Raw genomic sequence first — 23,536 nt, 5'->3', positions numbered from 1 at the left:
CTGGGTGCAGCTGCACACCATGCACCCCCTCTGCCTCCGCCCCTGATTTCTTGCCACAAACGTCTTCAACTGCTCCCGAGTGAAAGAATGTACCTACGTTAATATTGAGATATACTCATTTTGTGAAGGTTGGGCAAAACCTGACCACTACTGGGGCATTCCCTGACTCTACTGGGGCATTTGCCCCAGTAGCTAACATGTTAGCCGAGGCCTTGGTGGAGCCCCAGCCGGCCGGCTATTGGCCGCTGAGCGTGGGAACTGCGTGCTGATTGGTCGGACTGAGCCGGAACCGGCCGACGATCGGCCGCTAGGCGTGAGAACTGCGCGATTATTGGTCGAACTGAGCTGGAACCGGCCGACCTTTGGCCGCTAGTCGTGGGAACTGAGTGATGATTGGTCGTATACGATGCATGCTAAGTAATGTGAGATCAAATGATAGTGCTGTGAAATGCATTTTAAAAATGTTGAAATAACAATTAGGAAATCCCTTCATTCATGTTAACTACGCTATGTCAGACAGCAATACCGCGTCATACGCCGAGCAGAAACGGCACTCGTTACCGCTTCCTCAGATCTTTGCGAGCAACCGGGTGGATGTTACAGACGTAGGGCGGGAGGGGGGGGGGGCGAAGCTTTGGCCATCTCTTGCAGTACCGTGCCGCCTGCTACGTGGTCCTTGAGTTTGAGCGAAAAGGAACGAGAACGTCCCGATGTGCAAAACATGCGCTCCACTACATTTCAATGGGTAATGGGCAAAGCTCATCGGCAACGGACAAACATCCATTGGGACTAGTGTGAATATTTATTGGCAGAAGCATACCATAGGCAATCGGTTATACATCAGCTAAACAATCCACGGCAGATTCACCTGCACCAGTTAGAGAACAGCCGAAACGAAATAAAACAACCCCCTCTCAGCGTGTTGATCACAACAAACCGTTACTCATCATGACTTCGGAAAGCAAACATCCCTATGAAGCGACCAAAACTAAGCGTGTCGGCGCGCGGCGCTGCCGGGCGGCCGTGGGCACCTGCGGGCGCGAGCTAACAATCCGGTGTGTCTGCGGGGCGGGCGGGCACGTGTCGGCGGCGGCAGCGGCGCTCAGGGCACCTGCTGCAGCGCCTCGCGCAGGAACGTGTCCGGGTCACCGGCCTCAGCCAGCACGCCCAGCACGTCGAGCATCTCTGCCAGCGAGGCGGCCGGCAGCAGCTCCTGCTGGTAGCGGCGCAGCAGCCGGTCGCAGGCCTCCAGCAGCGCCTGGTCGTGGTGGCGGATGTACTCGGCCAGCGCGGCGCACCAGTCGGCGCCGCCGGCCTCCGGCGCCGCGCGCGACAGCACCATCGTGTACAGGCCGTCCACCAGGCCCCAGAAGATGGCCCACGGTCGGTAGACGGCCCACGGCAGCGGCTGGCGCTCGGTCAGCGCGCGGCCGCCGCCGGGCCGCGTGTGGCGCGCCTGCGCCAGCACCAGCAGGCGCGCCAGGCAGCGCAGCCGCAGCTGACGCCAGCCGTCGGGCGCCAGCACCAGCGGCGCCATGGCCATCCAGAAGAGCGGCCCGTCCGGCTCGAAGCTGGTCTCCACCCAGCGGTCCGAGGCGGCGCCCAGCTGGGTGGTCACGTTCTTGAGCTCGCGCTGGCCGATGCGCGTGCTGTTGATGACGTAGAGCGCCATGTGCATCAGGTGCGGCACGATGTAGATGTTGCTCTGCGGCCCGCCGCCGCCAGAGTCGTCGCTGAAGCTGCGCTCCTGGGCGAAGCGCAGCAGCAGCAGCTTCAGGTCGTGCACCGTGGTCTGGTAGCCCACGTCCCGGTGGCCGGTGCTCTCCTACGGAAAAACACGGCGCCCGGTTAATACAGTCGTGTCGCACGGCAGATGATGAATACTTTACCTGCCATACGGCACGCAGCCAACGATATGCACCCACCCATCAGCATTGGAGAAGGTTAACACTTTGTGATTGATGAAGACGTTTTCAATTTTCCATGCTTTCCATTTTAATTATTTTTCCTATTAGGTGTAGGTGTAAAACAACATAACCTGTGGGTAGGTGGTGTGGCGTGCCAGGTAGGTGTAGTGTTAAACTAACCTTCCGGTAGGTGTTACGGCGCGCCAGGCAGTGGGAAGGTGTAGGTGTCAAACTAACCTTCCGGTAGGTGTTACGGCGCGCCAGGCAGTGGGAAGGTGTAGGTGTTAAACTAACCTGCAGGTAGGTGTTGTGGCGCGCCAGGCTGCGGGTAGGTGTAACTATATGTTCAACTAACCTGCAGATAAGTGTTGTGGCGCGCCAGGCAGTGCGCGAACGCCGACTCGGCCACCTGCGGCCCCCAGAGCGGCAGCAGGCCGTTGCAGCGGGTGTTGGCGTTCTGCAGCGCGGCCGACTCCCACTCGTCGCGCGCGCGCGCCAGCCGCACGGCCGCCATGTGGCAGTCCACGTGCACCAGGTTGAAGTGCGTCACCGTCGAGTAGCCCATCGTCTTGCGCTGCTTGGGCTCGGCGTCGTCGAGCGGACAGCGCTTGGTGAACGTGTAGATGCCGAGCACCTTGGTGGGCTGGAAGCGGTAGCCCTCGCGGCATATGACGCACGTCAGGCCCTGCTCGTCACTGATGTCGTCCAGCTGCCGCAGCACCGACGACTTGATGGCCACCTGGCCCTTGTCGTTGGCGCGCATCCCCAGGGCGTCCAGCTGGTGCTTCCGCATCGCCATGGCCATCCGCTTCTTCTCCTGGCGCGTCTGCTTGCGAACCTGCTCGATCTTGGTGGCGACCTGGCGGCGCAGCGGTCAGCGGGGAGACAGTCAGTGGAGATAGGCGGCCAGCGGGGAGACGGTCAGTGGAGAGCGGCGGTCAGCGGGGAGCCGGTCAGTGGAGAACAGCCGTCAGCGGGGAGCCGGTCAGTGGAGAACAGCCGTCAGCGGGGAGCCGGTCAGTGGAGAAAGGCGGTCAGCGGAGAGACAGTCAGTGGAGAACAGCCGTCAGCGGGGAGACAGTCAGTGGAGAAAGGCGGTCAGCCGGGGGGGGGGGGGGCAGTCAGTGGAGAACAGCCGTCAGCGGGGAGACAGTCAGTGGACAACAGCCGTCAGCCGGGGGGCCAGTCAGTGGAGAACAGCCGTCAGCGGGGAGCCGGTCAGTGGAGAAAGGCGTTCAGCGGGGAGTCAGTCAGAGCAGAGCGGCGGCCAGCGGCCGCACGACAATGGTTAGGGGTGCACGGAACACGACAGGAGGCATGCTGAATGGCGACGCTTCCCTCTGTCCTCCCGTCGCTTGCCCTACCCTATTCGTGATAAACACCCCATGCCATTTAACGAGCATGTATCCGTGCAGCCAATTTCCCCGTTACTTTCCTTTCCTAAGCATAACACGTAAATAAGTAAGTAATTAAAGACGTAATTCAAATATATGTTATGGGCGCAAAATGACCTCGTAGTCGGCGCGCCCCTAACCCCCAACAAACAAACAAGAGCATGTAGCTGCAACCATACAAATATGTCCTCTATCTTTTCACGCGTCTCTTCGCGTGCCCCCATATTCACCCCTCACTCACCGACGAGACCTGTTCACAGTGACCTCCCCACACCTGTGCCCGTCCCGGCCCGCCGCGGCACTCACCTGCCGGTTGGTGCGCAGCGCCTCCAGCAGGTTCTCGGCCAGAGAGCCGACGTGCTGGTCCGACGACACCTGCTCCAGACGGTGGATGATCGGGATGCTCTCGGCGGCCACGGCCAGCTGCGTCGGCTCGTGTTTGGTCGCCAGGCCGGCCAGGATGCGCAGCGCGTAGCTCAGCGCCGGCCGCGACAGGAAGCTCTTCCACTGCTCGTCGTTGGTGTTAAGCAGCGCCTTTTTGCCCGGCGGCGCGTGCTGTCGCAGGTAGGTGAGCGCGCGCTCCACCACGCCGGCGGCCACAAACATGTCCTTGAGCTGGTTGCCCATGCAGTTGGTCTCGATGCCGGCGGTGAGTGCGCAGAGCGACTCGAGCAGCGCGGCCGACTCGGCCGGCTGGCTGGCGTCAAACTCGTCAAAGTCGAGCACCGGCTGGAAGTGGTCGATCAGCAGGCGCATCTTCTCCTCGGAGCCGAACGTCAGGAAGGGCAGCACGCGCATCAGCTGCTGCAGCAGTGCGCCGGCGCCCTTACTCTGCAAACGGACACAAAAATCAATGCGAATGAGGCGCACGCCATGGCTTTCGAAGAAGTGCCAGGTTCCGAGCCGCGTTGCGTGCTTTTATTTGACATATACGCGATTCAGCTTAAATTACGGTGGCTTCCTGAACAGTGAATTGTTTATTTTAAACGAGAGACTCGTGCCGCACCCTCAGACGGCCGCTGGTGGCAGGCTAACTGACCTGTGCCATGTGCACGTGCGACAGCAGCAGTCGGATCTGTTCCACGGAGCCGCAGGTGGAGGCGAACCGCCGGTACTCGTCCAGGTCCAGCGAGGTGGCCTCGGCCAGCACCACGGCCATTATCTGCACCGGCGAGGCGGGGTGATCAGCGGTCACAGCGTATCAGACGGTCGCCACTTCATACCAAACGAAAAGTCGAGAAATGCGCGACCAGTTACACGTTACAAGAACGTATGGCTAGACTGTTTCCGCGGGTTCCAATTTCGGTAAGCATTGACGGCAGGACCGTGACATAGGTTCTGTATTGCAGGTACGGGCCCGGGTGAAGCGCCGCGCCGTGCCGTCTGACCTGCAGCAGCTGCTGGGTGACGGTGGGACCGCCCGGCGGCCCAGCCACCAGCTCCGGGTCCGCCTTCAGACACAGCGCCAGCAGTCGCAGCATCACGGCCACGGCGCGCAGCTCGGGACGCGTCAGCGCCGCCCGGTTCTGACGCGTCTTGATACAGAGCCCGGTCAGCCGCAGTAGGACGGTCAGCAGCGGCCGCGAGCGCTGCAGGTCCTCGATGTACTCCATCCGCCGGAGCAGCTCCTGAAAACGACCGGGGCGGAGAGACGGCGACGTTACCGGTGACACATTCTGCGGAGTGTGGGCTAAGCGACCAGAAACTGACCACCAGGGTGCCAGCCCATTGCTCACCTTCCGTGAACTCATCGTGAAACTCGACCGGCGTGGGTAGGCGGCTTAATCCGTAGTGATTTACCTACTGCAGTAAAGCCGCTGTTACCCACACTCACCTGCAGGCCGCCGCAGTCGCTCATGACATTGGCCATGCGGTACGTCTCCTCGTCGTCCCGGTCCGTGTCCGTCTTGGTCTCCAGCGACTCGATAAATTCCTCAGTAGCGTCGCCGAGCAGGCCGCGCATCCGGTACACGATACGCATCGGCTCCGTGTCGCTGCTGGCCGACGGCAGCCACACCTTGCGGTACACCTGCGGGGAGAGGAAAAGACGGTCACACAGTATATACCTGGTCCTTCGCGGAGAGATAGCCATAAGACAGCCACACCTTGCGGTACACCTGAGGGGAAGGGTAGGTCGTCATTCACACATGATGCACCTGCGAAAACGGTAGGTCTGGATATCATGGAGCAAGTTATCCAATATAACTGGATAGTGGAAGTCACAATCCAGCACAACCAGGCACTACAGGCCGAACCGATACCCATATGCGGGGAGATGAATAGCCATTTAGCAGCCCCATCCTTCAGTACATCTGGATGCCATAGTCACTAGTCAGCAGCCGCCCGGCTGGCTACATCCCTCACCTCTTTGACGGGCAGGTCGAGCGAGATGATTTTGTTGTTGACGAGCAGCTCCATGCCCGTGTCGTCTTCGAGCAGGGCCACCAGCTCACAGTCGCGGCAGATGCGGTTCTTGACGTCTCGCATCAGCGGGCCCATGCCCGGGTCCGTTGAAGGGTACGGGTTGCCCACCATCCGGCCCTGGACAGCAATACAACTGTTAGAACGGGGCGACGGACACGGCGCCACACACAGCACCTCGACACAGTCACAGTTCCATCAGCATAGGTCAGTGTCACAGCCGCTTATCCCGCCGTATCAAAACAACGGGAGAAGACATCAGCCATATTAAGACATGTACAGTTCAAATCGTCACACCGCCGTGCTGCCCAGGGCAGTGAATCGTTCCCACCTGCAAAAAGTCCTCCTGCTGCGGGTCCTTCTCGAGGCTGAGTAGGAACGGTCCCAGCTCGTTCAGCTCCGGCTCGATGATGGAACACAGCCGCTCGAAGATGAAGACGGGTGTGCGCACGTCCGAGCGGCCGTACTTGGCCACTGTCTCCACACAGATGGCCATGAACTGGCGCGTCTCAGCCTCGGTGCCTGCCGGACGCCGCGGACAAACGTCAGACGTGAGAAACGGCACACACAGGACGGCACCGGCCTCTCGTCAAACTGAGCTGTGACTGACGTATATTCCTGACAGTCGGTGGAATGCTTAACCCGCGCACCGACGGGGGGGGCGGATATCCGCCCCCCCCCCCTGAGGTTTTTCGCGAATAGCGGGAAAACCGCGGCGCGTAGCGCCGCGAAATTTGGTATGACTATTCCCTTATCAATTTTACACAAGGTGTGCAAGTTTGAACCTCCTACCTTTCAAGGTCAGGTCACCAGGTCACTTTGAATGACCCAACCTCAAGTCACTTTTTTGCAACTTTGTCACCGTGCCAGAGCTACAGTAGATGTCGGAGGCCTTTGAAAGTCGCAGGATGTTATTAGGTCATTAGTAGCTACAATTTGTATATCTCGGAATTTTGATATCGGTGACCTAAGGTCAGGTCAATTTCGCGACCTCCCCATTATAAGTCAATGGGGGAAAAATCAACTCCCTGTTTTTACCACTAAAACGGGTCGGAATGGCCCCATATACCATACATGACTTCATATACGATCAACCTTCACTACCTTGAGGTCTGTTTTGCTGTTGGGCAGCTGTGAGGTCATGTGACGTCATCAAAGGTCACCAAAGGTTTTTGGCCAATAACTCCGTACAGGAACAAGATACAGACGCGTGGATGGTCTCATTGTGTTCAGCTCGTCAAGACGCATCGAATGATATACATGATGACCTCGAGGTCACGTGACCTGAGGTCAACCTTTGACCTTGACCTTTCGAGGTCAACATATATATCATTCGATGCGGATTGACGAGAGGATCACGATGATGCCCTTAGTTTGTTCCTATCTTGACTAATTCGAAAGTTATTCGAGAAAAACTCTCTCCATATTTAGCGCCGCCATTTTGACTTTTTCGACCCCTGTGACGTCATCTTTGACCTGACCTGAAAATGACCTTAGTAAAAATTGTAGATCTTGACCGTGCGTATCCGATGCCGTTTACCGCTTGTCGCTATCTTGCTTCGTTCTCGAGATCTCAGGGGGGGGGGGCGGTCATCCGCCCCCCCCCCCCGTCGGTACTAAGTTGGCGCAGACCCCCGTCGGTGCGCGGGTTAATTGCATCTGATATTAAACGCCTCCCAGGAGCTGAAGCCGACTCTCCGATACATAACCCACGCTCTCCAGCGTTTCACCCAACCAGTTACGTGTCACACCCGCCTGCCCCTACCGCTCCCCACGTCTGCCCCATCCCGACACCCACCCGACGTGATGTCCTCCAGCAGCATGAGCAGCCGCTCCTGGGTCTCGTCCACCAGTTTGGTGCGCTGGATGACGAGCCGCCGCAGCGACAGGTAGCCGTGCAGCACGGTGGCCAGCAGCGGCGCCTTGTGCCGGCTGCGCACCGACTCCAGCTCCAGGAAGGAGATCAGCAGCTCCGTCAGCTCCTTCAGCGCGTACCCTGAACACCAGCGCAGAGTGGGCGGTCAGTGGGAGATTCAGCGGGTCAGCTCCTTCAGCGCGTACCCTGAACACCAGACGACGGCGTGGTCAGTGGGATAATCAGCGGGTCAGCTCCTTCAGCGCGTACCCTGAACACCAGCGCAGACAGACGGTGCGGCCAGTGGACGAGTCAGCCAGCCAGCACAAACGGCTGACATTTTCTTTCTTTTGCGGGAGCTGCTTTGACAAAAGCGAGTAAATATTCAAGAGCAGGGTTCATCGCGTATTTAGTATTTACTTACACGTATTAAATACATATATTCGTAGTTACTCTTATACACGCGTATTTTTCTGGAATCGTTGATAAACTGATTCACGAACTCAGAAAGTCAAACAATTACGACTGAAGTAGAACAACTGAAGTGTAAAGTATGCGATTTTTTAACGTCTAATTGAGAACCGAAGGTAACAAAGAAGGGATCGTTTTCATCTGGCCAGTGTCTAGGGCGGGCGCCGTACCCTGCGAGAGGTCGCTGTTGAGCGTCGTCTCCTCCAGCTGGTTGAGGTTGTCGATCTCCTTGGTGATCAGCTCGGCCAGCAGGCCCAGGATGCCCTTTGTCTGCAGCACACAGACACACACCCGTGGTTAACATCCAGACACACATACTAAGACGCGTGTGGTCAGTAACACGGCCTGGGAGGCCAATCAGACAACCAGGGACGTGATATCAGTCACATGATGAGTAGATACAAGACCGGTACTAGCACACAGCTCACACACACGAACATAGCATAATTGCTTCCTTGAGTTACCCTAAAAACAAACAATTAAGCCGCATGAAACGTTACATGAGCGATACTTTTGATAAATATATACAACAAAATACTATTGATAAATGAAAGAGCATTTTTAGTTTATTTAACACGCGTACCATTGATGGCAAGTCCATACCATACAAGGCCGCATGCTCAACGACTCGAGGCTGGACGACAGACTGCCTTCCTTGCATTTATGTCACATTATCGAAATTGCTGTCACCTGGCAAAGAGATACTAACTGAAGGTCGTCCTTCACCAACAAAGATATTGGAGACCGCGCCGTCTTCAATGCCTCGCCGTTTTGTCTTTATGAGCGGCGGCATGGGTCACTGAGCAGTCCAGTGTGCAGGGTAAACATCGCTCGGGAGCTCGCCGCCTTGATCTTTGTGCGGCCACTGGGGCGCGACCACTGTCTCCTGGGGCGCGACCATTGTCTCCTGGTGCGCGGCCGGCGGCCCCCGGTGCGCGGCCGGCGGCCAGTCGGGCCCGGTCAGCGGGGTCGCGCTGGGTCCGGCTCGGTCGGCGGCTCGCGGCGGCCATGGCCCGGCGGGTCGGTAAGGTCGTCCGACTGCTCTTCTACGGCAGCCTGCTCATCTTCTGCAGCATCGTGTTCGGAATTCAGGTGGGAGAGAGGATTCGGCAGTCGCCGGCCGGTCTCATCGGCAGTACCTAGTGCCGCAGTAATTGGCTTTGGGCGAGATATCGCACATACCACTCTATCCGTTCTTTCGAAAATTCCACAGATGTCATTCGATATTTCATTGCTTAATTACTGGCGAGTAAACACTCACAACTAATTCTTGCCAGCAAATATTCGCAAGAATATATTACAAACACAGATCACGATATTGTGCTATTATGATTCTAATTAGCACAAGAAGTGCAACCGCTAGACACACGGTAAAGTAAGGAGGTGCAATGTGCAGCAGAGCAGATTGCGGCGCTCACCGCCCGCTCGCCGCAGCTGACGCCCGAGCTCCTTTGTCGCAGGTGTGGATGCTGGTCCGTCACTACCTCAACGAGCCCGTGGCGCTGGAGCTGGGCGAGGAGCTGAGCGGCGTCACGGACGCCCCATTCCCTGCCATCACCGTGTGCGACAGCAACCGGCAGAGTCGGAGCGTGGCGCGAGCCTGGGGCGTGCTCAATCCAAAGGGCACGGGCGTCAGCTGGCGCCGCTTTCCGTGGCACCGCCGGCCGGTGGCAGAGTTCTGGGAGGAGGCGGCGCCGCGCCTCACCAGCCTGGTCCAGCAGTGCAACCGGCGCGAGTGTCGGCCGACCGGCGCGCGCGGCGGCTCCACTCGGCAGGGCCGCTGGACGGCCGGCCGCTACCGGCGCGGTCTCTGCTACACGTTCCGGCCCAGCGGGCCGCTCGTGTTCAACGGCCGGCGGCGGCTGGCACTGGTGCTGCACAGCGACCCGGCCGAGCACACCGCGCACGGCCACAGCAACTACCTGCGCCGGCCGGCCGTGGACGTGTTCGTCGCCGGAGACCAGCCGCCCATCGTGGACAAGGACTTTGAGGACGCCGAGCGGAGCCCGCACCTGTCCGTCGACGTCGGCTCGGTGGTGAGCGCGCGGCTCGGGGCCTCCCGCTGGCACCGGCTGCCGCTGCGCCGGCGGCCCTGCCAGCCGGGCGCCGGCCACTCGCGGCCGCGCTGCCTGGTCTCGTGCCGCTGGGAGGAGCGGTCGCGCGTGGTCGGCTGCCGGCCGCCCTGGAGCGCCGCGCCGCCCTCTCTGCCGCTCTGCGCCAACCAGACCGAGTTCCTCGGGATGCTGTACAAGGATTTCCGGGTGCCGCCGGACGACCCGTGCGTGCGGCGCTGCCTGATGGCCTGCAACAGCACCACCTACGAGCTGCGTGTCACCAGTCTGCTGGCCAACCGGAGCGGACTGCTGGCCGTCCACCGGGCCGTGCTCGAGCTGCACTGGCCCTACGCCATCCAGCTGAACGCCGAGCGGCCGGGCTACAGCCTCTCCGACCTGATCTCCGACCTGGGCGGCTCGCTCAGCCTGCTGCTCGGCGTCTCGGTCGTATCGGCCGTCCAGCTGGCCGAGCTGGGTGTGCGCCGGGCGCTGGGACTCTGTCTCCGCCACTACCACCGCCGCCGCCGCCGTCCGGCAGTCCGCGCAGCAGACTGTCCGCTGAGACCCGGCGGGCCGGCCAGTCCGGGAGCCGCGCACGGGACGTCCGGGCTGCCAGCGGTGAGCCGCGGAACCGAGCCGGCCCCGGCGGCGGCAGCAGCAGTCTCCTCTCGGGCGGCCTGAGTCCGGCCAACACCGCACAGCGCCCAGAATACCGTCCAAGTACCCAGGCGCAATCACACAGTCGTGTCGCACAAAGCACATACTCCCTGCGAATATTGAATTATGTGTTACGGCACGGCACATAACTCAGCAGCCCTTCGGTACTAAAAGGCGGCTGTGTTCGTGTCCGACCTACACCGCGCTCGGTACGGACCCACCCTGGGCCCGGACCGCCCGTCGGTACAATTTCACAGGGGCGCCGAGCTGGAAATGTCTGAAATGTCTGGTCACCAATTTGGTGAGGGTTATACCTACTTGTTTAAATTCTGTTTATGTTCTTTGGGTGCAATAAACAAGAATCTTTCTCCTCACAATGACCGATCACCAAAGTTCGTTTTTTAGTTGACAACAGCGGAAGTGTGCCCGATAGCAACTGCTCGAAGAACTAAGAGGCCTTTACGACCGGCCGACAGCACTGACAGGCGCGGCTCGCCACCGACACTGAGTACTCACAGTCAGGTAGTACTTCCAGTGGTTGGCCGCGATCAGCTTCTGGTAGAGGTCGATAAACTCGGCAGCCGTCTCGCCCGCGTCACTGACGTCACTCAGGTATGACGTCAACATGTCCAGGATCTGACGTCACAGATACGGGCAAAGGTACACCGGTTAACGGGATGAAAAATGATGGCCTAATATGCAAGAAAGGAGCAAAAACACAACTGTAACTGCAATCTGATGAGGCAGCTCAGCCAACATATTAACTACAACAGTCCTACATCGAGCACTGAATATGTACTCGTGCCAGTCCAAACTAAGCCCAACTACTGTTTCGATTGCAAAATATTTGACAAAAGTTTGTCATGACACTGCCGTGTGAAAATTGGTCTGCCATATGAGCGGTGAGCGCACCTGTCGTTTTCTGGCCGGCTCGCTGGCCAGTGTCTCCACCATGTCTGCTGCCACGCGGCGCGCCAGCCGCGAGCTCGGACTGAACAGCACGCGGCGCAGCCACGAGGTGTCGAGGAAGGTGACGGAGATGGCCGACTGGGTGGTGCGCTGGCGCCACCGGCGGCCGTACTTCTCCATCAGGAACAGGGCGCGCACCTCCGACCGCTGCAGCGGCACACGCGGACAGACGGAGGGGGACGGTCAGCGGGGTAACTCGGGGAGCCCACCGCAGGGAGGAGCACATCAGGGCAGCCCGCAGCAGGCCGGTGACATCACCTGGGGCTTCATGGGAGTCTCCTCAGACGAAAAACTCGAGCGTAACAAACAGTCACTAACAGCTGGCCAAATATGATCGTCACAGTGGTTAGAGCACAGGACACACTGCGACACAGCAATCCACGGAACAGGTACTGAGACAATAAGACCCACGCCTACTGTCACTGAGGAAAGCTCAGTCTCTTACAACAGAGTGTGATTCTAGCCAATCCATACAGCAGTTTCAGGCTGCTCGACCACTTACCGAGGCTCCCTTTGCCGGCTCTCGGCCGCGTTTGGCCTTGCGTGACCTCCATGCCTCGAATGAGTGCTGCGGGGCCTGCTGGAGCCAGCGTGAGGCGCTCAGATGCACCTCTGGCTGGTCGCCGGCCGTCACCGAGCTGGGTGCCGGCTGTCGAGCGGACAGACAGCGGGGAGACGTCAGAAGTGAACACGAAACGGGACGGCCGTTGTCCCACAGCACCAGGCACAAAGGAAAGGAGAGGGTTCCTGCAGACAGCGGTGGTAGGGACAGTTTGCCGGTGCATAAAAAAAAACATAAACACGACTGGTTACATACACATACGGGGGAATTAGGGGGCAAACAAGCGCGGACAGAGCTAGTCGTGAAAAGACAAATGGAACCATCAATACTACACACATACATGAATGCCTCCGTATATCGCAAGTTCTCCCGCTCAGTACGTGAGCAAACGAAGATGGGGTGCAGCGAGCCAAGACCAGTGTCAATATAAACACGACCTCCGGCAGTGCGCTGTAAACATTATTTCGGCCATCACAAAGGCGGTAGGAAGTGGCAGTGAAAAGGCGATGAGGCATACCTTCCATAAGGTCTGTCACAAATGGAAACCCAAACACAACTGCGAATGGGCCGAACTCGAAAGACCACCACGCTAGGAAAAACGGAAACAATTACTATGAGCCATACAAACTAATCATGTTCGAAGGACAGCTCGAAACCGTGACCAAGAACAGAACTAGAAAACCGGCACCTTAATATTCGTGCTTCTGAAGCTGTCGGTTTTTTCAATTTAATTTCGGATGAAAAAGGAACCCAAGGAGCCACCCACAACACGTCACAAAACCCAATGTCTGCCATTATCGAGTTTTACCTTGGACGGCCCGGGTACCCCGGCCGCCGATGTGCTGGGTGCGGGCGCGGCGGCCGCGGTCCCCGACCCGCCGGCCGCCGCTGACCCGCCGGTGGACGTCCCCGCGGCCTCCGCGTCGGCCGGCGGCTGCATGACGCCCTGCAGGATCTTCAGGCAGGGCAGCGTCACAGACTCGATCACCACCGGGTTCTTGTGCTCCTTGCCGGCCATTATGAAGATGCGCACCACGCACCTGGCAGGGCGCAGACAGGGGAGGACGTCACGACATAGCTCGGGCGAGAAAATGACACATCCCCTGTCAATGGGGTCAAGAGCGGCAGCACAATAAGACCGAGCTCCAACCGCCGAGAAACACCGTGGAACTTTCATATAGATCTAGTAAAAGCGTCAATAACGCAGAAACTCGGCCATTAAAAGAGACAAAGTGCGAGCAACAGGCAGCTAAGTCAAACCTCAGACAGTCCGGATTCCGGATTGAGCAAGTGAAATAACACGATCGTTAATCTCCCAGCCCAGTTTTCAAATCCCTCCAGTGCGGCGAGAATCTCCCAACACACCGTACGGACCTGAGCCGGTGCTCCCAGCACGAGTCCTCCTTGCGTACGGCGGCGGCCAGCAGAGCCATCTCGTGTCGCACGGCGGCCGCCACGCCTGCCGAGCTCATGCCGCTGGAGAGCGCCAGCCGCACGCGGCCCGAGATCAGCTCGTTGAGCTCGAGCGTGGCCGCCAGGTTGTCTTTGGTGAGCAAACAGAGGAGCTGGCACACCTCGTCACGGCTCTGGGACAGAGTGAACACCAAAGGTCAGCGGCAGGGTGAGACCAGCACTACGAATGAACGTCAGTTCACGAGGAACAAACATGAGAACCTGCAGAACGTCGCCAGATTCTCAACCACATCAGCGCGGCCGCGCAGCGATCACTGGTCGTAGCTAGTACCCTCGTACCCAGGCTGATTTCCAACTGACCATAGCTCTCTGGTATCTAGACCGTCTCCCTCGGTCTCACCTGGGGCGTGCCGCGGCGCAGGTTGTGCTCCAGCAGCTGTGGGATCAGGCCGTAGCTGCAGAGGGTGACACGCAGCCGTGGGTTGGTGGCCAGCGCGCGCAGCAGCGTCACGCAGCACTCGGCAGAGGCACTGCTGCAGCCGTAACAGCGACCGTGGCTGGTGGTCTCCTGTGGGGACATGGGCGGTACGGTCAGCTTCATGAATCAGAGGAAGGTGGTATTGCGTTCGGCAGGCTAGTAGAGGGGAGTTCACGACATCGTACAATCATCAGGACAAGTCGAGAACGATACATTCAGCAAACACCCTTCTGAGCAGCAATTATAAGAAGGGTATTATACATCGCATATTTAACTTCGAAAACAACTTAGTATGCCCTATCCAGCTAAGCAGATTCTTCTCTGTTACCATTCATGACTTGAGCCCACCAGGCCCATACCTGTTGCTCGCACAGCCACCAGCCCCTGCACCCCGTAGCCGTTCCGCGCGGCACCCCACTCACCTGGCAGAAGGCGGGAGCCGAGGCGGCCGCGGTGCCGGCGCCGTCGTGCGCCTGCCGGTCGTAGCGCAGCAGCTCGCGCCGCGAGGCCAGCACCTTCTGTATCACCTTGCTGAGGTCGTCAAAGTCGCGTCGGCAGTCGCTGCAGTACTTGTGCGCCAGCTGAGGGCAGCGCCGGGGCGTCAGGACAAGTTACTGGTGTAAACATTCACCGCAAGAGACAGTTTGTCACTGTATGACAACGAAAATCATTTATTACAGAAATATAGAGGTTTCTTTTTGGACGATGTCATCAGAAGGTTTCAAACACGCCTTACGCCAACGATGTGCGTAAACCTCTCGTAGCTATAAATGAAAAGGTAAAACGTTGATTAAAGCATAAGGTCCACAGCCTTTTCAACCGGTAGACAGAGCAAGGGTCGCGCCGCGGCCCGATGCCAACCACCCTCGCCGTGATCCTACCTGCTGAATGGGTCGGCTGACGTGCGATCCGGCGGTGCCGGCGGCCAGGTCGGTAGCCACCGCCGCCGCCGCCGCCGACACCTCTCCGCCGTGGTCACTGACCCAGGCCAGCAGCGCCTGTCCAGGGACAGGCTCGGTCAGTCAGGGGTCACGGGTTAAACCGGGCAAGTCACAGTAAGATACATCAGGTACGTAGCTGACATGCTAATTGGCAGGCTTTGGATGATGTGTTGGTCGCCGCACCAGTCGCTCACCTCCAGTGTAGGTTTGTAGGACATGAGTTTCTTGTAGATCTTGTCGGCACGCTCCAGGAGTCCGTTGATGTTTGTGACGGCCTTCTTTCTGTCCTCCTCGCTCTCAATCGGGTCCACGGCGCAGCACGGTTTGGCCGTCAGCGTGTACTCGAACTTGGCGTACTTGCAGAAACCGCAGGCGTTACACAGGAACGGGTCCTTCTCGTCGTAGTTGATGGCCCTGAACACATCAGTCAGGGAGGTCAGCTCTGACGTTATGGCGGAGAAAGTTCACATCGACAGTCGCGTTTAGATCATATGACATGCGGTGGTAACACAGACTCATGAGCCATAGCGCGGCGGCTTCGATCCCAAATTATTAGCCCCAGAGTGCTCAACACTCCTATACCGAACACAGACACGGCTGAATGTGTGGCGTGGCCGGCCCTGTACGCTTACCTGCACTTGTGGCACTGGAACACGTTCTCGCCGCAGTTACCACAGACACCCGGGTGGGCCGGCACGGAGGCACTGCAGCGCGGGCACTGCAGCGTCTCGGACGAGGCCTGACACGGACGTCACAGTTAGAAGAAGGATCTGAGTGGTATGACCCAACCATCCCACTGCTAATTTTACATCCAAATAACTCAATCGCCCTAGCAAAACCACATTTCGGTTCGACAGTAGCGTCTTAGAGCCATTTACACAGAACTGGGCTGGTAAAGGCAATGAACCTGCACGGGCAACGGGCAGCGAACCGCGGTGAAACGCACCTGCATGTTCTCGTAGAAGTCGGCGTACTCGATCATGAGGTTGCAGGCGACGATGGGCAGCGGGAAGTCGAGCTTGACGTCCGTCTGGCCGCTGGTGAGCGACACCTTCTTGGCCTTGTGCCACATGGCTGGAGCAGACGGACGGGTGCAGGAAAGCAGGGGAACAGTCAGATGCAACAACGGCTAGTCACATCGTGGGACGCTGAGACGCGCATAACGATACAGTGTATCGTAGACATCGTCGAGTAACGATTTCGTATGGTTTACGTATCAAAGCTACGAAGTCACCTTCCCTTCACGACGTCTACCCTTCGCTTCAGCCAACAGCTGCTCGAGGCCCGATCTGTCACACTCACCGGGCCGGTTTTTGAGCTCGACCACCGACTGGACGGTGCGGTTGTTGTAGTAGACGTTGACGGTGCGGACCATCTTGGAGCGCTTCAGGTCGCCGATGCGCAGGAAGATGCGGCTGATGGTGTGGCTGCCGACCAGCTTCACCAGCTGCGTGGTGGTCGTGTAGCGAGAGTCCACCTGTCGGCAGGGGCGGAACACGTCAGAAGTCGGTGTGGGTCCGGTGGCGGCAGATATTAACGGAAACTGATCGAAGGCGTTGCATAATGCATACTGATTTGAGGTGAGCTGACCGCTATGAACCCTAAAATAAAGCAATACATGTCTTATTAGCTCCTGCGCAGGAAAAAAAGCAAAAATTACGTGAATAGCAAAACGCATTCTGGTAGTTTACAGCAGGTTGAAGGCTCGCAAGTCAGAACCTATGCATTCTCAGCTTCGTCATATTGCCTCCTTTACAGACGCTGAACATTCCTCCTCCCTTTTCCTGTCTCTCATCGCCTCCCGCTGTACCCGTCCCCCTCCGCGGTCACCTCACCTTGACGTTGGAGAGTTTGAGCTGCGAGTAGGGCACCTCGGGGTTGTTGCACACCAGGCAGGGCTCCGACTCGAGGTAGTAGCCGTCGAACTCTACCAGCGCCGCCAGGCCGGCGTACAACTGGCCGTTGGCGTGGTTGGCCAGCTGCTGGTTCTGCGTGCGCAGCATCTCCATGGCGTGCTCCATGTAGGCGGACACCTGACGCACAGACGGGGAGGAAGGAGGCATGTCAGCGCGGCCAGCGGCATGGACGGGTGCCAGCGGCAGCTCAGCTGAGGCTACGACTCCACATACGACACACAAGATATCGGTGTTGGTACCCGCGGTATCAGTGTCGGTATGAGCGGTCAGTACCGACATCGGTGTCAGTGCTGGTACAAATGTCAGTGTCCGCACGGGTGCCAGTACCGCCTCGTAGCTCACCTTGTCTTCAGCCTCGGTGGTCTTGAGCGACATGTAGCCGAGCAGGTCGACAAACTGAGCGGCCTTTCGTCCGTAGGAGGGCAGCAGCGGCCACAGTTTCCAGAGCAGCTCCACCAGCGACTCGCGGTCGGCCGGCGGCGCGTTCCTGGGGCGGGATAGATGGTCAGCAACGGGTCATACCAGGGGAGTACAAGCACGACAAAGTGGCGGTACCGAGACAACACACCACGAACCGAACGATACAGAGTCGAGCAAGAGTAATAGCGCAACGATAGAAATCGCTGCATACATGCTCAAACAGGTATTGAGTTACATGTTCAAAAAGCAGACAAGCTATCGATGATTACAATTTGCTCATGGCTGCTCTAAATGATACTGCGCTATCAGGGCTGAGGGTGTGCTGTTAGTCTTTTTTTAAAGTTTAGAACGACCAGCCGCGGCCGGCCATCGTCCCCTCACCGGTAAATGCTGAGCACCAGCGCGTGTGCCTGCCAGCGGATGGCCGTGGCGTTACTCTCCAGAAGGAAGGTGCGCACGAAGCGGGCCGTGCCGGCCGGCAGCGGACCGGCGCCCATCAGCTGCCGCGTCAGCTGACGGCTCAGTGAGGAGCCCTCGCTCTCAGCCGCCTGGAAAGGGACGGGTAAGGGGTGTCAGGCAGCCTGGCGGAACAGAGAATACGTTCTCGCTTCAGGCGGCTGGAGAGTGGAGACTCAACCCCAAGTTACTGATTGGGGTTGGGGTACTGCAGTCAGATATAGATAGGTCAACGATTCAAAGCAGCTTACGAGAAGAAATCCGCGCGGTAATAGGATCCACGTCGACACTTTTACCAACCGAGCACCCACAGAGATACGTTAACTTCTGACCACTGCCATTCTACATCAGCAGCGATGCCACTGTCCCTCCGTCCGTACCTGGGCCGAGTGTTTGGCGCTGGAGCCGGAGCCGGCGGCGGGGGCGGCCGGGGAGGCCACAGCCAGCTGCAGCAGCTGCAGGATGATGGGCGCCACGCCCTCGTCCAGCTGGTAGCTGGCGCGCAGCAGGAACGGCAGCACGGCCGAGCGGCCGGCGCAGAAACGCTGCCAGTTCACTGAAGGTACGATGAGAATTACTGTCAGAACACATCTTATCAGGCTGCAGTACGGGCTAACAAGGTAAAAAAAAACAACATCACAACACAAACCGCGGTAACGCAGACCCGTCAAAGCCACCGCTAAGACTATCGTAGCTAATTAATCGAAGTCATTCGGCATGCAGCTTAAACAATTACTGACACCAGCCACAGGGCACTCTCTACCGAGGTCTCCCCACTGGCAGCTGCCCACCCGCCTGACTGACCGGTGCGCGTGGTGGCGATCTCCTGGCACGCCTTCAGGTGCTCCACCAGCTCGATCAGCGAGTCGTACGTCAGACAGAGGAGCGGCGCGTCCGGCTCCGAGCCGCCGCTGCCGTCCCCGCACAGCGTCTGTACCGCCTGGAGACACACGGAGCCGGGCGGGAGACGTCAGCGACAACGAGCCATACCTACATATATGCAAACGCGGCGGGTGAGACAGTCGAATTAGCAAGGCTCTGCTTCTTTAGAAGTGGGATTACTTAAGGGTAATACGTTCGTGATAATGAATTAGAGTACCAAATCCAGTTTCGTACAATTGGATGCATCTCGAGATTGGACTGTGCTGATGTTAGCTGCAGCTGCGGGAGGAAGAAGTGGGACAAGTCCTTACCTTGATGTGGGCGTCGAGCGCGTGCAGGTCACGCAGCTGGCGGTACGTGTCCTTGTTGCCGCAGATGTAGAGCAGCAGTTTACGGACCTGGCGCCTCACAAACGGCGTCAGAGGCGCCATCATGTACTCGCACAGAGTCTGACGCCACTCCTGGGGAACAGAGATGGAAGGATCAGCAGTCAGCACACCCACTACTGGATCAGAGAGACGGGCACAGCAGACAGTGTATCAGTCAATGAGATGAACACAAAGGTCATCACAGACGGCCTAACCTAATGCTGACAGCCCGATGTCACTCTTCACAAACGAGGTTACGGCATTTAATGTAGAAAGTATAATGCATTATGCAGATCTTTGAATACAGGGAACATGAAAATTCACATACATCCAATATCCATGGAGTAAATACATTTCATATAGCGTCTGGCATCCTCACCTCGCCGAAGAGTACAACGTTGGACCCTGGCACAGCGCTGAGCACCTTCTTCACCTGGTACGGCAGGCGCAGCACCATCTCGGTCAGCAGTTGGGAGAACGTGACGAACACGTCCGACGAGTAGCGCTGCCGGCGAACGGGGCACAACGTCAGAGAAGGCGCAAAGGTAGTGCGCGCCCGGTGTGGTCTTGGTGGTACAGGCATAACTCCAGGTTCCTAGCATCGAGCACGAACACCGCACGGCATAGTGAGCTACACAATACTGAATATGACCAGGCAGCCCACCTTGACGTATTCCTTGAGGAAGAAGGGCGACATGTCCGGTGTAGAGGTGACCGGATGCTGCCGGAGCAGCTTCCCGCCCACCACTGTGCCGCTCTCCTCCTTGTCACTTCTGCGTGGAGGGGCGAGATGGGTCACTGGTCAGACACACGCACCAAGATGACACAAGCAGGCAAGGTGGCCAGACGAGGTGCGAGTGTTGCTCAGGTGGAGCAAGTCAACGTAATATGTCGTCAAGAAGCCGCCGGGTAATAGAGCAAAGAAAAGATATGAATAACGCGAGCGGCCGAAATGGCGTCCGGAGCTTGGGCTGCGGTACTGACGTTTTCCAGAAGGCGAGCAGCGCCTTCAGCGTGGAGAGGCAGTGTGTCATCATGTCGGCCTGCAGCAGAGCGGCGGCCGTGGCGGTGGCGGTGAACGCCCAGCAGTCGCCGCCGTGGCGGCCGACCTGCTTCGGACGGGACATCAGCACGCCTGGCGGAGAAACGATGGGTTAGCTCCTACGCACAGTATACGCTATGATTTAATTACACACTACACACCAAACACAGAATGAAGTTAAACGCACAACCACCCCGGAACATGCTACATACACGCAATACATCATGCGTAGCTTGACAAACAACTGGCAAACATCCTCAATCCTCATAGATCTCCGGCACTTTAACACCACCCCGGCAGAGTGCCGACACTCAGCCCCACTTACTCAGCATCCTCATAGTGATGAGTCGGATCTCGGCGTCGGTGCTGCGCTCGTGCGGCGGCGGCGCGTCAGCGGCCGGCTCAGTGTGCAGCTGGGAGACCAGGGCGCGCAGCAGGCCGTCCAGACAGGCGCGGTCGCGCTCCTCAGAGCCGTCCAGGTCGGAGGCCAGCATCAGCAGCACCTGCAGGTAGGGGATGGCGCGCACACCGCCCACCCGGCGCACCTGCGGCAGCCACTCCAGCAGCCGCTCCGTCAGACTCAGGCGCAGCGCGTGTAGCCGCGCGCTGGTGTCCGTCTCCGGCTCGTCGGCCTCCGCCGGCTGGCGACGAGAGGAAGGAGAGTCAGACTTGGACGACAGGCGCTACGACATAATAACAGCAAGAGAGCAAACGGCCGGTGGGAATGATCAGTCGTGATATGTGAACGATGAACTACACACTGAACGTATAAAAATTGATAAGACACTAATAATTATAAGCCTTCAACATCCTACCCAACATCCTAGTCAACACTCAACAGCATCGTACCCTGTGTCTCTTTCTCCACCCTGACCTGGTAGTGCCCCGGCACGCCGACGGAGCTGGTCTCGCTGCGCGCGCCGGCGGCCGACTCGTGTGCTCCGTCTCCGTAGGTGGAGCTGCGTCCTGACATGTGTTCGCCGGCGATACTGTCCACCACGCTGGCACCACTCTCCGAGCCGCCGCTGCCCGCCTGCAGGCATAAGACGGAGACGGTTACCGCGAAGACACATAGCCAGAAACGAGCCAGACGACTAGAGCCAGTTATCTTACATCAGAGTGCCACTGTGCCATTCTCCCCTTCCAGTCCCATACATAAGCCTTCTCAGACATGTCTAAACCTAGCTTTATACATTCAGTCATCCGTGATGGGGCGAACGAGCGGCGGCGCGAGGACACGCACCTGCTGGTCGGCGGAGGACACCCGTACCTGTTCGGCGGGCGACGTGCGCAGCGTGGATCCGTCGGTGGCCGCCGTCGAGCCCTCGTCGTCAGAGGCCGGAGCCGAGGCTGTGGTGTCCGAGTAGTGGCCCTCGGCCGGCGCGCCCGACGGACCGGCCTCCGCGCCACCGGCCGCGCCCAGCAGGTTCTGTAGAGAGCAGGCGAACGGGTAAACGGTTACGCAGTTTAACGGTCACAGGACAGGCAGTCACGGGTAGGTATCATAAGCTATATAGTTAGAACCATACATAGGGACCCTGTAGCATAAGCCGTTTGTCATATGACAAGGACGCAACACAGATAAAGCTATCGTAACCGATAAGCGTTGCTGAAAATTTCGTTTGGATCAACATTTCCGCACCAGCAGCATTTCAGCCGATTCCACACCGGCCGGTCGTCTGCAGGTGGCTGGTCGCCTGCAGTGACTGGCAGCCCCAACCCGACCTTGGTACCTACCTACCTCCTCTCGCCACCCAGGTCTTTCCGTCAGTTATCCCTTACCTGCAGCGGCTGCCCGCCGAGGTTCTGCAGCGCGTCCAGGCCGACCAGACCCTGCAGCTGCTGGCGGAGATTCTGCAGCGCCGCCGGCGTGCCATCCTGGTCCTGGTATAACGCGGGACAAGACACAGACACTGAGCGCCCGGCTGAACAACGAATATAGACGGCACCGAGCATAAACCGCGGACCACAGACAAGACCTGGGAGCTGACAAAACACTGAATGGCGGCGATAGAACAGACTTAAGCACGGTATTTGGCGACAGAAAATCGACCTTTGCAGTAACGATTAAAAATAAGCGTATCAATGTCGCAATATTATCCTAAAACAGGCAATACCTTTTAATACTGTCTGGATAAAACGATAAAGCCCATAGACAATACGGACAAAACGATACCATAACGGTTTCGCCATAAAATCAAACCACTGATACATATATATGTCCAACGTTCATAATAACTTTGGCAAGCAGCCCGAACATAAGCCCACCTAGCAGATGAGCCAGAGAGCGGGTAGGAAATGGCTACCCCGCAGGCTGGGAGTCTACTGACCTGCAGGTTGACGAGCACTGGCCTGCCGACCGATGGCACTGACCTGCAGGCTGAGCGCGATGGCCAGCTCGACCATGGTCTCGTCGTCGGCGTCCGGCGGCAGGTCGAGCAGCGGCGGCAGGCCCTGCGCCTGCGCCAGCAGCGACTCCACGTCCAGACCGTCAGACTCCAGCTCATCGTCGTCATCGTCACCCGGCTCTCCGGCCTCGTCCACTAGCACGGCGGCGGGAGACTCAGCGGGCGCCGCTGGCGGCGGACCGGCCGCCCCCGCCCGGGCGGTACCCGTGCCGCCTGAGCCGGACGGCCGCTCCGGAGGGGTGGACGCCGCGGCCGCGCCTGCCGGCATCGCCAATGGACTTGTCACTCTAGTCCGCATGACCAGTCCGTCAATGCTATAATGATCGTCGGTTGAAATCCGAAGCGACAACTTTGTGACAATATAATTCTGGTCGCTTATCCACAAAAACACTTTAATCATTATCATTTGTTGAAACGCAGCATATAGAACGTCGAGTATCACTATCACTGCGCCCATTGATATAAACCACCCCGTAACCGACCTGGTGTGGAGCAGCGCGGCGGCGACGGGATGAAGACCCGGCGCCGGCGCTGTTTGGGCCGCAGCACGCGGATCAGGCCCTGTTTGGCCGCGAAACTGACAGCTAGATCGTCGGAGAGCAGCAGTCTGGAGATGACGGACGTCAGAACGGCAGCCGTCTCCGGCTCCGTGGTGAGGAACGCGTACAGCACGTCCGAGAGCGCGTACACGCACGTCTCCGGATGCGTCAGACCTGCACACAGAGCGGAGGGTGAGTTAGTCTCGCACAGCGTACACGCACGTCTCCGGGTGCGTCAGACCTGCAGACAGGGCGGATAGAGCGTATGACTGGTTAGGCGTGTGTCATTTCGTGTATGCTCCGGTAAATATGAACTATTTCAGGAGCGACATAGACGTTTCATGACCTGTTACGGGACATTCAAACGGATACGGTCATAAAGT

The 23,536-nt window shown here is 58.3% G+C and overlaps 1 protein-coding gene across 2 annotated transcripts in view; it reads right to left on the bottom strand.

Moving 5' to 3' along the window:
* Positions 1 to 783: 783 nt before the first annotated feature.
* Positions 784 to 23,536, bottom strand: part of LOC122380896 (E3 ubiquitin-protein ligase UBR4-like) — a 44,673-nt gene continuing 21,920 nt past the window's right edge. Inside the window, exons 36-72 of one of the 2 annotated variants that reach the window (XM_043364491.1) lie at positions 23,097 to 23,327; positions 22,580 to 22,872; positions 21,989 to 22,090; positions 21,477 to 21,635; positions 21,081 to 21,239; positions 20,532 to 20,847; positions 20,149 to 20,299; positions 19,829 to 19,937; positions 19,544 to 19,669; positions 19,108 to 19,257; positions 18,719 to 18,854; positions 18,295 to 18,470; positions 17,840 to 18,006; positions 17,381 to 17,525; positions 16,958 to 17,155; positions 16,425 to 16,599; positions 16,069 to 16,196; positions 15,755 to 15,861; positions 15,317 to 15,536; positions 15,063 to 15,179; positions 14,604 to 14,762; positions 14,104 to 14,271; positions 13,665 to 13,876; positions 13,099 to 13,330; positions 12,231 to 12,377; positions 11,672 to 11,875; positions 11,276 to 11,395; positions 8,219 to 8,318; positions 7,521 to 7,718; positions 6,054 to 6,244; positions 5,666 to 5,842; positions 5,136 to 5,330; positions 4,690 to 4,929; positions 4,341 to 4,463; positions 3,608 to 4,132; positions 2,263 to 2,766; positions 784 to 1,825 (exon numbers count right to left, since the gene is read on the bottom strand). In XM_043364491.1, the coding sequence (XP_043220426.1) occupies positions 1,103 to 1,825; positions 2,263 to 2,766; positions 3,608 to 4,132; positions 4,341 to 4,463; positions 4,690 to 4,929; positions 5,136 to 5,330; positions 5,666 to 5,842; positions 6,054 to 6,244; positions 7,521 to 7,718; positions 8,219 to 8,318; positions 11,276 to 11,395; positions 11,672 to 11,875; positions 12,231 to 12,377; positions 13,099 to 13,330; positions 13,665 to 13,876; positions 14,104 to 14,271; positions 14,604 to 14,762; positions 15,063 to 15,179; positions 15,317 to 15,536; positions 15,755 to 15,861; positions 16,069 to 16,196; positions 16,425 to 16,599; positions 16,958 to 17,155; positions 17,381 to 17,525; positions 17,840 to 18,006; positions 18,295 to 18,470; positions 18,719 to 18,854; positions 19,108 to 19,257; positions 19,544 to 19,669; positions 19,829 to 19,937; positions 20,149 to 20,299; positions 20,532 to 20,847; positions 21,081 to 21,239; positions 21,477 to 21,635; positions 21,989 to 22,090; positions 22,580 to 22,872; positions 23,097 to 23,327 (7,583 nt within the window). In that variant the 3' untranslated portion in view covers positions 784 to 1,102. Of the gene's footprint in view, positions 1,826 to 2,262; positions 2,767 to 3,607; positions 4,133 to 4,340; positions 4,464 to 4,689; positions 4,930 to 5,135; positions 5,331 to 5,665; positions 5,843 to 6,053; positions 6,245 to 7,520; positions 7,719 to 7,804; positions 7,849 to 8,218; positions 8,319 to 11,275; positions 11,396 to 11,671; positions 11,876 to 12,230; positions 12,378 to 13,098; positions 13,331 to 13,664; positions 13,877 to 14,103; positions 14,272 to 14,603; positions 14,763 to 15,062; positions 15,180 to 15,316; positions 15,537 to 15,754; positions 15,862 to 16,068; positions 16,197 to 16,424; positions 16,600 to 16,957; positions 17,156 to 17,380; positions 17,526 to 17,839; positions 18,007 to 18,294; positions 18,471 to 18,718; positions 18,855 to 19,107; positions 19,258 to 19,543; positions 19,670 to 19,828; positions 19,938 to 20,148; positions 20,300 to 20,531; positions 20,848 to 21,080; positions 21,240 to 21,476; positions 21,636 to 21,988; positions 22,091 to 22,579; positions 22,873 to 23,096; positions 23,328 to 23,536 lie in introns of those variants that run through there. The other variant, XM_043364492.1, reaches the window with a different exon arrangement.

Source organism: Amphibalanus amphitrite, unplaced genomic scaffold (assembly GCF_019059575.1).
Source record: "Amphibalanus amphitrite isolate SeventyFive unplaced genomic scaffold, NRLGWU_Aamphi_draft 000109F_arrow, whole genome shotgun sequence".
Lineage (NCBI taxonomy): Eukaryota > Metazoa > Arthropoda > Thecostraca > Balanomorpha > Balanidae > Amphibalanus > Amphibalanus amphitrite.
Note: the sequence above shows the minus strand (reverse complement) of the source record. Positions and strands in the feature narration are given on the sequence as shown.